A 12,845-nucleotide genomic window follows, 5' to 3' on the forward strand; every position below is an offset into this window, starting at 1 on the left:
CTGCTTGAATTTAAAGGCACAGTCTGTATTTTTTTTCCCAGGTCTATGGGTTTGATCATGGCGTTCCAACTGGATATATAATAAAAATACCAAATAAATAAATGTGGGAATGGAAGATCCATATTTAAATTTGTTTAGCCACTTCTGTTTCTGACTAAAGCTGAGAAAAAAATGGGATAAAATCACTAAAAATCTTTGTTTATTTTAGATTAATATCTAATATTTAAACCTACAGAAACAATAAATGCATCCCTGGTTGTTTACAGATGCTCCTATCTTCTTCTTGATAGTGTGGATGATGATTATAACTCAGTTTACACATACTTTTTGCCTATTTTATGATAATTATGGTTTATACATGACAGGTAGTGCCGATTTGTTGGCATAAGGCTACCTGTAGGACTTTGTAACCATATATACGGGTCGTATTCCCTGTTCTTTTTCATGCTAAGGGCCTGCAGTGGAGTGTTACATATATAAATATACATACATGAATCTAGTACCTCAGTATCTGTGCAGATTCTCAGCCTTTGAGGCCATATAATCCTAAAAAAGGCATCTCATTTTGGTTTTTGAAGACATTTCATCCAAGAGGCCTCAACTATTCGGACGCCTACATGTCAAAATCAGCAAAATATAGCTCCTTGCAAGTTATATTAGTCTGTATTATATGTGGCACAATAAAGAAAATCAAAAAGTGAGGAAGGTGGACATCTATCCAGGTTTGCACATTTATATCACGGCATGAAAGTTTCCTGCACATCATCTAACCTGCAAACATCACATTTGCACTAAATCCCCTATGAAGTGCAAGAGCAGTTTAGTAATCTGAGAATGCAAACAGCATATTGGGAGATTTGATCCCCTAACGCACGCAGCCTTGAGTGTTTTCACCTTATGCGCTCATGTGCATCAGGATAAACACCAATCCTGAAGAGATAAGACTAGCAACAATTAACTACACATCCCGTCTCATGCAGTTCAACACGAGTGTGAGGATGCTCTGCAGGCGTTTTTTGGTTGCAGCTGGGTAGGCTTGATCTGCTGCTGCTGCTGCTGCAACAGCCCTGAATTGAAATAAGGAAGTGAGTGATCAGTGCTAGTGCGGCGGAGGGATACACAGGCAATCCCCATTCTGGCCGCGGCCAATATACACACTCCTTACCCGCCACTGGAACTCCATCTAAGGAACGACCACACTCCTAGTCTGCCTCCACAGACCAACAAGCACACAACCCATCCGACATGGTAAGTATTCTCATTCATTCTGCCTATCAAGAGGGGCTGAGAAAAGCGTCTTAATTATAGGGAATGTTTGCTGTTTATCCTCGCTTTGGCTGTTTTTTATTTTATTTAAATTCTCTCTGTAGTTCACTCATTGATTCCGATCATGAGCTGGTTGAGGAGACGGAAAACGCCCGCAAGACGCCTCTTTTTTTTTTTTTCGTTCTTTTCTTTTAATTATCACTACCTGCATTTGGATCACATGAAGCCACTTTTAAAGGAGCGTCTTTGTTCGTTGCCGTGCGTTAAAAAAACTGGGACTCCCCTCCTATATGCTTCATAACTGCGCAATTCATAGAGCATTATCGGCCGGCCGAGGGGGTCAAGTGGCCGCTCGAACGGCTCCGCACGGTGCAGATCGAATTAATTCTTGGACTAGATTTAGTGGTATCGGAATAACTAGCAAGCTATTCTGGGTTATTACAGCATAATTCTGCAGCCACGAGTAGCATCGGTTTTTACACTCCGCCTCAGGAGCGCAGGCGTGTTGGGGGGGAAGCGCACGTATTTTTTTTCCTCTCCCTCTCTCTCGCTCTTGTCTTTTCTAGATATGCTATTAGATGCTTGTTTAATACACATGGTGAAGCCTCTTCGTTATGTAGAGGAAGCGAGCTGTTTTTTGTGTTTATTTTTTCTGGGTTGCACCATCAAACCGTGCCGTGCCGTGCCATGATGGGGCATGGCACTATTGTATCTCGTCAGTGTTCCGCAACGGAAACTGACCATATTCAGTTTTTTTTTTTCTTTCGTTCTTGCAAGGTTGTTGCTACAATGTGGATGTAAACCTACCAAAGAAGAAAAACAACAACATTAAAGCTGCTTTTCCTCCTTTTCTTGCAGAGGGTTTTATCTCAGTCTTGGTTATCTATTTGTGCCATGTCGCCTGATTTGGTTGCCTCTTTGCAAATTTTTCTATGTTATGCAAATGTGCTTTGGCCAGACTGAGTTTGTCCAAGAAGCTTCTTTTGTGGCTCTGCTGACCACAGAGCATCAACAGCTGGCCGCTTTCTCCAACCAGATGTGAACATAACACGCCTCTACCTGTGCATCATTCCTGTTGCAACCTCCCCCCCACCTCACCAAATTCTAGGGCTTTGCACAAAAACATGTGTTAAAATGCGCATTACCAACCAGCTTCACCCAGATGTTGAAGCTATCCGCAGCCACAGAGCCTCTCCACCAGGCGACGTCACATAAGGAGCGAGTGGAAATGATGAGGATGTGGAAAGGAGGCCTTCGAGCTAATCCATTGATTATCAAGCCTGATAGATCATTAATGGCTCGAGGGAGTCGAGAAGCTTTTTTTTTTTCCTCCCCCCCCTTTCTCTCTCTACTGCGATCAAATATCCCATATATGGTATCGAGCCGCGATTGCAGTTTCACGTTGCAACGCAGTAATTGGAGTGTAAAGTGGAATTGTTGTGGAGCTAGCTCCGTGTATCTATGAAAAGTTTAATCCGCCGGCGTACGGCCCGTGTCCGCATCAATACGCCCACTGAAGTGGAAACAGGCTCCCCCATTGAGGTGGAAGTATCGGATAGGTAGTCGGGCCATGCTAGGGCCCTATCCTGTTCCTGTTACGCTCTTGTTTGCTGATGCATGTTTAGTAACTCGAAAGGACATCCGATCCCACTGCAGTGAATAATTTATATGCTTGGCGGCAACACCTAGCCATGTTCCTGGTGTCTACGAGCGACGAGGTCCTGGTGCAGAGGAGCTCCCACCGCCGCCTCCACCGCCAGCAGCCATACGGTGGTCCGGCCTCGTCGCAGGGTGTTTGGAGGTGCAGCGTTGTTTACACTCTCCCTCCTCCTCCCCCCTCCAGACACAACTCGGCCCCGAGGCCTCGCCGCCTTTTGTCCCAACTCAAAAGAGAAGAGCCGTTCAGCGCTCCCATAGAAAGGGAGTGTGTTTGTGTGGCCACATTGACCCTTTGTGTTTGTGCTCGTGATGTGAGCGAGATGTGTCACGCCCATCTGTCAGACTGACAGCTGCTTCTGCGCCTTTTACTTTGGCGAACGTGGACTTCTGGGATTGTTTGGCGACGGATCAGCAGCACAGAAGCCGCATTAAACATTGATACAGGGTTGTAAGAGAAGAACATAATTGATGGCGATCTCTTACACCATTTTGCATCTAATTAAAGCCGGTGTGAACACGGAAGGATGCTGTATGTTTGCACAAGGCTGATATGGCAGCCAGTGAGAGAGTGAAAGATATTCCTGGCTGGCCCGGTGAACTGCCTCCTGCCTCCTGTTTGGAGTGCATTGCTGGGGCTGGCTGCCCGGGCAACAGTGGGAGTGGTTGACCCACTCATGCCAGTGAACCACTGCCAGCCCCAAACACACACCATTCCCCCTACAAGCTGTTATTAAGACTGGAAGCCTGGCAGCAAACAAGAGTGTCCATAAGACACCAGGGAGGGTGAATCACAGGGAGTTTCCTCTGAGCAGCATGTCGCATATAGAGAGGAAAAGAGACACGCAGAGGGGAAAAGTCTGGAGGAGTTGGCTGAGGTGCAAGTGTCAGGGAAAAGAAGGAGGGAAGATGGGCGAGCGGTGGGCTCGGCGGTGCTGCTGCTGCTGCTGCACCATAAGGCCCCAACAGCTTGGGCCCGAGCCAGGGGAGGATCCATAGCACTGAGTCACCAAACCCCACACCCAGTCCGCTTAGAGAGACAGCGGGGGACAGAAAGAGACAGCAAAGATACAGCAGCATGACAAAGAGGGGTGACTAAGGGAGGAGAGGGAGGGAGACTCATCCACAGAGAGAGAAATGAATACAGGAGGGGGATAAGAAACCAAAAAAAAAACAGAGGAAGGTAGAAAATACCCAGATGAGGTGGAGAGCGGTGGTCAAGCTGAGCGGCAAAAGGCTGTTTTTTTTGTCTCTTGACATTTCCCGTCCTCCCAGATGGAAATGGAGACAGGAAGAGGGCTCTGGGTAGTGGGAGAAGAAAAGCGAGCGCTGTTGTGAGCAGAGGAGGTTATTGAATCAGGTCAGCTAATCATATGAGGTTCTCCATGAAACAACCCCCCCTCGCTGACCGAATCGATCCGTCCCGTGTTACGCCATGAGGATGGGCCTTTTGTTTGGAGAAAAAGTTAAAAGGTCAGCTGGCGGCGTGTCACGCGGCGATCTGCTAAATCTTATCTAGTCATTATGCAACGAAATTGAATTTATCGGCTCGATTTACAAAATAAGAAGCGTTCACCTCCCAACGCGGGCTTTAACGAGGCTGCAGGATTCAGGACTTTGTTGGTTGTGAGCTCAGATGTACCCACAGCGAGATTGCTTGTACAAACACGTAAACACGCTGATGGGCTGCAGGAATTCGCTTTGAGGCACAACTGGCTACTCTGACTAATTCACAGGAAACATGGGGATGGAAAGTATTGGTGTTGAGGAAGAATGCTATTAAGAGCAACTCTGGGTGTGTGTGTGTGTGTTAGTTTACTCTTGCATGTGCGAGCTTATGTGCACATCTGCGAGTGTTTGTCTGTGTGTGTTCCTTCTGCGCCGCCAAGCGCAGTGATGTCAGCGTGGTCTGTTAACAATAATAATAAAAAGAAAGAAAACTCAGCGATGGGAGTGTACCTGTGGGAGTGATTTGCACCAGTAGCTCTGCATTCACACTTCAGGGCCGAAGGTGTTTGTTTGAAATCAGCGTCTCCTCTTCCAAACAAGCTTGATCCATCCATGTAAGAAAAAAAAAAAAAAGAGGCCTTTCGGTGGATGCTCGCTTCCAAGCCATTTAAAGCAAGCGTGAGTCACTATCAGCCATTAGAGGAGCTAGCAGAGGGAACAGGCCGGGAGGGGAACCGAACCGTGCCAAGCCAGCGGGCCGTTTTTTTTTTTTTTTTCCCTGACCATGGAAAACGCTCCCATGCTGATACGTCCTCGAACAACCCTGCCTAAACATTCGCTGCAGGTCTGGGGACGGCACTTCATCCATTTTATTACAGTATCCTGTTGCCTAGCTATCCCGCCATGCTGTAGCCCACTTTTGGACACGGTGTGAGTCAGGCCCGCGGAGCCACTCATCAGCTGGAAGTTAAATTTCACCCTCATTCTGTTGTCTTTCAAGCAGTCTGTCAAACAAACCTGTCAAGATGACACGGATGAGCCAAATCTGATGATGGAGCTCCAGCACCAGTACCAATTTTATAGCAGTCAAACTGGAGACAAGATGGATTCCAGTTGGCATTACTCAACTCCTGCGAGTCTGCTCAGAGAATAAAATGCCATTTAGATAAGAAGGCTATTGTTGTGGGCGCGTTTTGGCATTTCCAAGAGCATATCCCTGTCGAGGCCTCAGACCCCTGAACACTGTGGCCAGTGTTGAGCCGCGTGGTGGCTGCCGGGCGGAGATGAGGAGGAATGTAATGACGAAACAGTTCAGGATTTGGAATGTTTGCCTTGTTGAGTAACTTGTTTGTTTGTAACTACCTCCCCCCCTTCTTTTTGTTTCCAACCACAGGCTGACCAACTAACAGAGGAGCAGATTGCAGGTAAGAAAAGAGAATTTTCTTTCTGCTTTTCCCCTTTTTTTTTACCATCTAGTCAGTAAAGTTTGTGCAAGGTAACGTCCCTCATTAGCCGCTCCCACGTCACTTATGGAGAACACGAAGTGAAACAGAACACCGAAGGGTTCGGCACACGCCCTCCCCTTAGCACATCACTGGGTTTTCAAAACGAGCAAGACATAAAGGGAAGTATCTGCAGCAATCATGAGTCAGGGCTGAAACCCGATGAAGCCACGGTGAACAGACAAGTTTTCCAGCCAAGCTCACGAGTAGCTTCGATCACTGAGGCACCTCGGTGATGAATAAATGATGTGGGCTTTGTCCTAAAACTGGAAGCTGCACAGTTTCTTCTCCCTCTGTGGCTAATCAGCTTGTGCTAAGGCCCCAAGGCTAATGCTCGCTGTTGCCTGTATTCACTTCCCTGGATGGGTTATTACAGTTAAGAAGCCTGCTCGTACGAAAGAGAAAACCGATGCATATGTCGGCTTTTTTCCCCCCCCACCTTTAAATCTTCTCACAGCGTTGAGTAAGACGCAGTTTTGTTTCACACCACTTTCAAGCCCAAACTTGGTGGAAACAGGCCCCATTTTTGCACCGCTAACGAGAATCGATTAACCTCCTGGACCCTGACAGCAGCCCCCTAACATAACCCATCTCTGTGTCCGCATAGCAACTGTAATCTAACCTCGCATTCCCCCCCTCCTCCTCCCCTCGCAGAGTTCAAGGAGGCTTTCTCCTTATTCGACAAGGATGGTGACGGCACCATCACCACCAAAGAGCTCGGCACCGTCATGAGGTCGCTGGGCCAGAACCCCACAGAGGCTGAGCTGCAGGACATGATCAACGAGGTGGATGCTGACGGTCAGTATGCTCATCACGCCTGGTTTAGTGCGATTTTTGTCAGTTCTGTGCTAAAGAGGTTGTGTCAGGTGCCAGATAAGGAAAGAGAGCTTGTTAAGGTTTCTTGATTGGGGTCAGAAATGCTCTTATTCTACAAGAAACACACAAAAAACCCATCCCTAATAGACAATCCGGGCTTAGTTTCTTCTAAATCCCAATCAGAACATTGGTCTAATTTATGATGGGGGTACAAGCAGCCACCTGCACCACAAAAGCAAGCAGGGATTTCGACCTATTTTGTGGATCACGCCGTGTTCTGGCTCCCAAAAATGGACCCGCGCTGAGCGAGTGGCCACCTCTGGCTGACATGCTGGCAAATCATTAAATTTACTCAAATTTGACAAAATCTGTTCCAAGCGAGGGGGAAGGGTTTTAATATTTAGGTTAATATGATCCTCTGCTGCAACGCCCCCGTTTTTAATCAACCAAATGACCTGCAACTGTCACTCCCGACTGCAGGACGGTACAAAACAAAAAAAAAACTGCACAATTGTAGCAGAATAAGATGGCGGCGCAAACTGTGTGGGCATTTATCGAGCAGAGTAATTCTTAGTTAACATTCCGTTGCATGACTTTAGCGATAAAAGCCCCGTTGCAGATGGATAAGGGATTAGATAGAAGCCTCCATTACTGTCCCATCTCGAAACACATCAGCGGTGTCGTTGCCCACCTCCCTCCCTTTTTCTGCCAACTGTCAACCAACTGTCCAAGCCAACTGTCCAGCCAGCTTTATTTTCGGATGACGTATCCCTCTGTGTCAGCAGTTTAGTCACTGTGTGTTCAGCTCCATCATAGTTGACAATGTCAGAGATATGGACGTGCAGGAGGTTTTTTTTTTTCTAGTGCCGGGGAGTAGAACAGGCGACGTGTTGCTGCCATCAATTTCCATAATTCTTTTATTCCCTTGCACCTCTTCTCTTTACCGACTGCAGTGATCGAAAGGGATTGATAGAAACAGAGAGGAATCCTAGAAGTTGGCCAGTAGCTCGGAGGCTGGCCGTCCTTGGGCAGCAGAGGATGTTAGCTGTCAGTGGGGCGTTTACCTCGCTGCTGCTCTGTCAGCTTATAGGATTTTGTAAATGGGAGCACATTGATCAGGAGAAATCAATTGCACCGCGGCTTGGCTGCCCCTTTTATTGAAACGTCCTCCCACCATCCTCAGCGCCCTCCCCCTCCCCCTCCCCCCTCAGTTACACCCAAGAGCAGGAACACACACATGTATATATATCCACACACACACACACACACCATCACTAACATCCCCTTGTTCTGCCTCTGCCTCCCTTGGCTGATGCAATCTAGGTCAGACAGCAATGAAGCTAGTAATGGAAAATAAAAGTGGTTACATAAGGCCTCTCTGCGCTTTGCACATCCAGTACCCACATCAGCAGCCATGGGATGTCAGCTGGCCCATTGAAAATCAGCTTTATTTACCAAACAAGGAGGCCGCGGCAAAGAATCACAATGAATGGACGAGAGGACGGAGGGCCGCAGCTATAGAGAGAGCTGTTAAAAGAAATTTGACGGCGAAGCCGAGCCGCAAATTACACGTGGATTACAGTACGAGGTAGAACCGCTGCTCTTTATTAACCACACCTGCTGACCCGAAACGCACGAAACGGGATCCCATCACGTATGAGACGAGATAATTAGGGGGTTAAATAATCCGTATGACAAAAATACTAGCCCCAGCCAGAGCACATCACTCATCCTCATTACACAATCCTTCTTTCTTCGCTCAGAGATGGAAGTTGGCTTTGTGATGCAGTAAAAAAAAAAACAACCAAAAAAACAATGACCACACATACAAGCGCTCTGAGATGCCTCAGCCTTCTATAGTTTGCGTCAGCACCTCTTACGTGTAATCGCACCATCTCCCACTCGGTTCACTCCTTATATTCTCTCCTCTTCACATCTCCCTCATCTCCATCTCCCTCTCTGCCGCCCACTCACTCCCTCCCTCCCTCCCTCTCTCCTTTCTCTCTCTCTCTTTCCTCCCTCCCACCATTTTCTCTTTCTCTTCCCGTCTGCCTTCTTCCCTGTCTTCATCCCTCCTTGCTCCCTTCCATCCCTCCTCCTCCTCCACCGCTGCTGCTGCTGCAGCTGGCCCGCGGTGCAGCTGAGCGGATATCACTCGAGGGCTACCTTGCTTCTTTAGTCACTGTCGCCCTCAGTTTTTTTTTTTTTTTTTTCCAGCTGCAGCTCTGCCATCCTCCAAGACTTCGGGACCCCCTTCCTCTTTCCTCCCTCCCTCCCTCCCTCCTTCCTTCCCAACCTCCCCCAGTGGCAGCATGTGTTCCCTCGGTGCTGCTGGCTGTCTCTCTCTGTTAGATAACAGGTCCTTAGATTGTTACCCCGGGCCATGAGATCACCATCTGCCCCATCACATTACTGCATCTCTTTTTGTTCAGCACACACACACACATCCGGTCTCTTGTTCGCTGTCTATCTCACTCCCTCTCTGCTCTGTCATTGGTTAATCTGCCTACAATCCCACCCCGGGGCTAATCCTCATGGGTACTTCGCCCTTGGTGGCCCTGACCTTCACTTCAATCCCCGCTCAAATTTCTGACATTTTTTGTCAGTTTTTAATAACAATAATCATAAAACAAAAAAACACAACGCTTCCGGTCGTTCTTACAGCGTCTTCAGATCTACATGAAGAGGAGCTCTCTGTTAGATCCACCACTCACCCTCCTATCTGCCCTCCTGTGGTGTAGTTGGTGAGTTGCTGAGCTCCTCATAGATCCTTCCCCCTGTCAAGAGGGTCTGATCCTCTGGTAATCCTGTCTTGACAACCGCTACATGGATATTGATCCTATTGCGCTCATACATGCGCCACCAGCACAGCAGCTGCACACAAACACCACCACCGGTTCAAGTTCCTGCACTTTTTGTCAGAAAATAGGGACAAAAAAAAAAGGCTAGAGGGGATGGGATGGGATTAAAGTGAACAAGAAGGGATGCAGCATCTGGATTGAAGCCCCCCCCCCTTCCCCCTGCTCTGGTCCCGTTTCTTTCCCCTCCAGCCTCAGACCAGGAGGGATGAGCCTTTGATTCATTCAGGCTCCTTGAAGGCCAGGCTGCACAGTGTACTAAATGTCTACATTATGGATGACTGGCCATGGGTTCCCTCCTTCCCCTGCAGTCCTGCTGCGTATAACATACGCAACATTTTCCCAGGGCTTCCCTGAGGAAGAAAAGGAAACACACACTCATCACAGTGGCTCACACACACACACATCCTCTTCGTCCTCTCAGCCTGCAGTAGCTGTGTTTATCACAGGGCGGAAGGAAGGTGTATGTGAAGATGATTTAAGAGCTGCTACCTTCTCCGCCATTACTCAAACTGCAGCGTCTCTGCAGAGAAGTTCTAGTTCACACGATAATACTGTAGCACACACTCGAGGAAAAAAAAAAAGGAGGGTTGAAGCCCAGGATGAGCGTTTTCATCAGCTAAATGCTGAGTAATATCATCTCAGAGTTTGCTTTTAAGTAATTGCAATTTTTGCTGATTAAATGTGCCTCATTGATCACCCATTCCAGGTAATGGAACCATTGACTTCCCGGAGTTCCTGACCATGATGGCCAGAAAAATGAAGGACACAGACAGCGAGGAGGAGATCCGCGAGGCTTTCCGGGTATTTGACAAGGTAAATAAGCTTTTAAGAGCATAATGAGGGAATTATGGGACAGTTCTCACGCTTGGCGAGCTGAAGTTTTACTTTATGTGGAGCAAGGGGTCAAATGATCTAAGAATCTGATGACTCACAGGTGAGATAACTCAGATTCAGGTCACTTCAAGCCAGATTGGCGGGACATTTAAAGCATCATCTTAACGTCTGCCATCGCGTCTGTTCATTAATCGAGCGGACGTGGTGAATGTTTATCACACGTTTGACCTCGTGCCAAATGCTTCCAGGACGGAAACGGCTACATCAGCGCTGCAGAGCTCCGTCACGTCATGACGAACCTGGGAGAGAAGCTAACGGACGAGGAGGTGGACGAGATGATCAGAGAAGCAGATATCGACGGAGACGGACAGGTCAACTACGAAGGTAAAACAAACACGACGCGAACGACGGAGCGCACACTCGAAATGTCACGGTGCACAAATAGCTTGAGTTTCTAGGCCACGCTGTAAGCTTTTATTAAACAGGGAGACCAGAGCGCTTCACTTTCCAAGCTGTGTATTTCTCTGAGGGCGACTGCGAGACAAGGCAGCCACACTTTATATTAGTTATTAGATAGGGGCTATACATGGAGCCTGCTGAAACAGAGATGGGAGAAAGCCATCCTTCTGAATTATCATCAGTGTGCCAGGAGCCTTTTCACTCTTTCTTCGTCGCTGCCTTCCTCCCTTCCCCCTACTGTTGGTCCCTTGGCACATTACACGAGAGACTGCGCTCATTTTCTAGAAGGCTGTTGATATATTATGAACAGTCCATAAGTCTTGGCTGAAAAGTGCCCTACTTCTCCTCTCTCATTGTACCACAGACAGAATATGGACTCGACGCACACATAAAGCCGCCTTTCATTCGGCTATTTTTTTTTTTATTTCGCCGTCACATTGCGGCACAACTGTAAGCACAACGCGAGAGCTTTTTAATCAAATGGGTTTAATGAGATGAACACGGAAGCTGTTTGGAAAGGGGACGCTAATTAGGATGTGTGTTCCGAACCTGCTCAAGTTGATTAAAAAATTAATAAAGCATTTAACAATTTAGCAGGTGACTGCGCTTACTGGCAACAGGCTGTGCCAAAGCCTTAAACCTGATGTCCTTATTGTCTTTTGTCCTCTCTCTCTCTCTCTCTGCAGAGTTTGTACAGATGATGACTGCAAAGTGAAGCTTGCCCGCCCCATCCTGTCCCCTCTTAGAAGAAAAAAAAAAGGAAAAAAAAAAAATCAAAATGTTTTACTTACCTCTTGGAAAAAAAAAAATGTTCATTTATTCATACTGTTTCTGTATAGAAAATAATTGAATGTTGAAATAAAATATCCTTCTGTCCACACAGGAAAAATATAAAAATATACAAAAAATATCTGCATGAAAATGATGGTTAGTGATCCTGTCCCCTCCCCCCGGAGATCAGTTTAGCATCAGTACTTAACAAGTAAAAATAATAACAACAAACCCTGTAACTACTACCTTCAGACTAAAGCAAAAGCATTTGGCGAACTCCTTCCAGTTCCATTTGCTACTGGTAAATGTCTGGGCTGGCCATCTCTTCTTTCTCTCTCTGTTTTCTGTTCTTCATGCATGCAGCTTGAGACCGGAGCACTAACCCCCCTGCCCCCATCCCTCCTCCGGGCTACCAGAGCGTGCTGATTCCACTATAAGCTGTCCTCTTGTTGGTTTGGTACAGTTTTTTTGTATTTGGAGAGGAACCCTGTACTGTTAAGATGAGAGAATATACCAGGTTCTAACTCAAGCGTTAAAGTGGAATGGGACTTAATTGTATGCTAGATAAAAAGAGAAAAACAATGTACAAAAAATACATTTTCAAATGTTTGGCATGTTCTTTTGTTTTTGTTATGTTATTTGGACGGCCATCTTAGTAGTTGTGCGTCCTGCCCTTTTTAAAGGAGGGGGGACTTAAAGAGTCTTACGGTGAGCTTTCTATTTTTTTCTTTTTCTTTTCTTTTTTTTTCGCTGAGATGGAGTGTCTGTCCTCTTTTCTTGCAAGAGAGATTCACTGGCCTTCACTTTTCTTTTTCTTCTTCTGTTTCTCGACTCAGACACGAGCATAGTGAGGGGTGTACTGTGTTCACAGCGCAAGCTGTCAGGAGTGTCAGCACACCGGTCTTCGCAACTGTTCGTCTGAGTTCAGTTTACATTCATTCCAAGTTGTACATGCTAGTCTTTATTTTTTTTTTCAAATAAAAGACCATGAACTTTATCATGTCTTATGTCATTTTTCTTATGCTTGATTGTGAAAATGATCTATAAAGACAGCATAACAAGTCTGTATGTTGTTTACCGACTAGACAAATGTGTCAACAATAAATGATTATAATCATCATCCTCTCCATGTGCCGTGTCTTTGGGTGATGTCGAGCAGGACTCGGTGTGTGTGTGTGTGTGTGTGTGTGTGAGTGTGTGTTCCATTACATGGCAGGGAGGTTTGTGGAGA

General features: G+C 46.8%; 1 protein-coding gene across 1 annotated transcript; it reads left to right on the plus strand.

Moving 5' to 3' along the window:
- The first annotated feature begins 1,158 nt into the window (after positions 1 to 1,158).
- calm1b (calmodulin 1b) lies at positions 1,159 to 12,611 on the plus strand. Its single transcript, XM_008284084.1, has 6 exons — positions 1,159 to 1,248; positions 5,765 to 5,795; positions 6,528 to 6,671; positions 10,257 to 10,363; positions 10,633 to 10,768; positions 11,530 to 12,611. Exons 1-6 carry the CDS (start codon positions 1,246 to 1,248, stop codon positions 11,556 to 11,558), a joined length of 450 nt encoding a protein of 149 aa, XP_008282306.1. The 5' UTR covers positions 1,159 to 1,245; the 3' UTR covers positions 11,559 to 12,611.
- The last annotated feature ends 234 nt before the right edge of the window (positions 12,612 to 12,845 follow it).

Source organism: Stegastes partitus, unplaced genomic scaffold (genome assembly GCF_000690725.1).
Source record: "Stegastes partitus isolate 25-593 unplaced genomic scaffold, Stegastes_partitus-1.0.2 Scaffold344, whole genome shotgun sequence".
In the NCBI taxonomy this organism is placed as follows: Eukaryota; Metazoa; Chordata; class Actinopteri; family Pomacentridae; genus Stegastes; species Stegastes partitus.

Coding starts and splice junctions, on each gene's coding strand:
- calm1b (XM_008284084.1), top strand. Junction 5,796..6,527: donor AACAGAGGAGCAGATTGCAG/GTAAGAAAAGAG, acceptor CTCCCCTCGCAG/AGTTCAAGGAGGCTTTCTCC. Junction 10,364..10,632: donor CTTTCCGGGTATTTGACAAG/GTAAATAAGCTT, acceptor AAATGCTTCCAG/GACGGAAACGGCTACATCAG.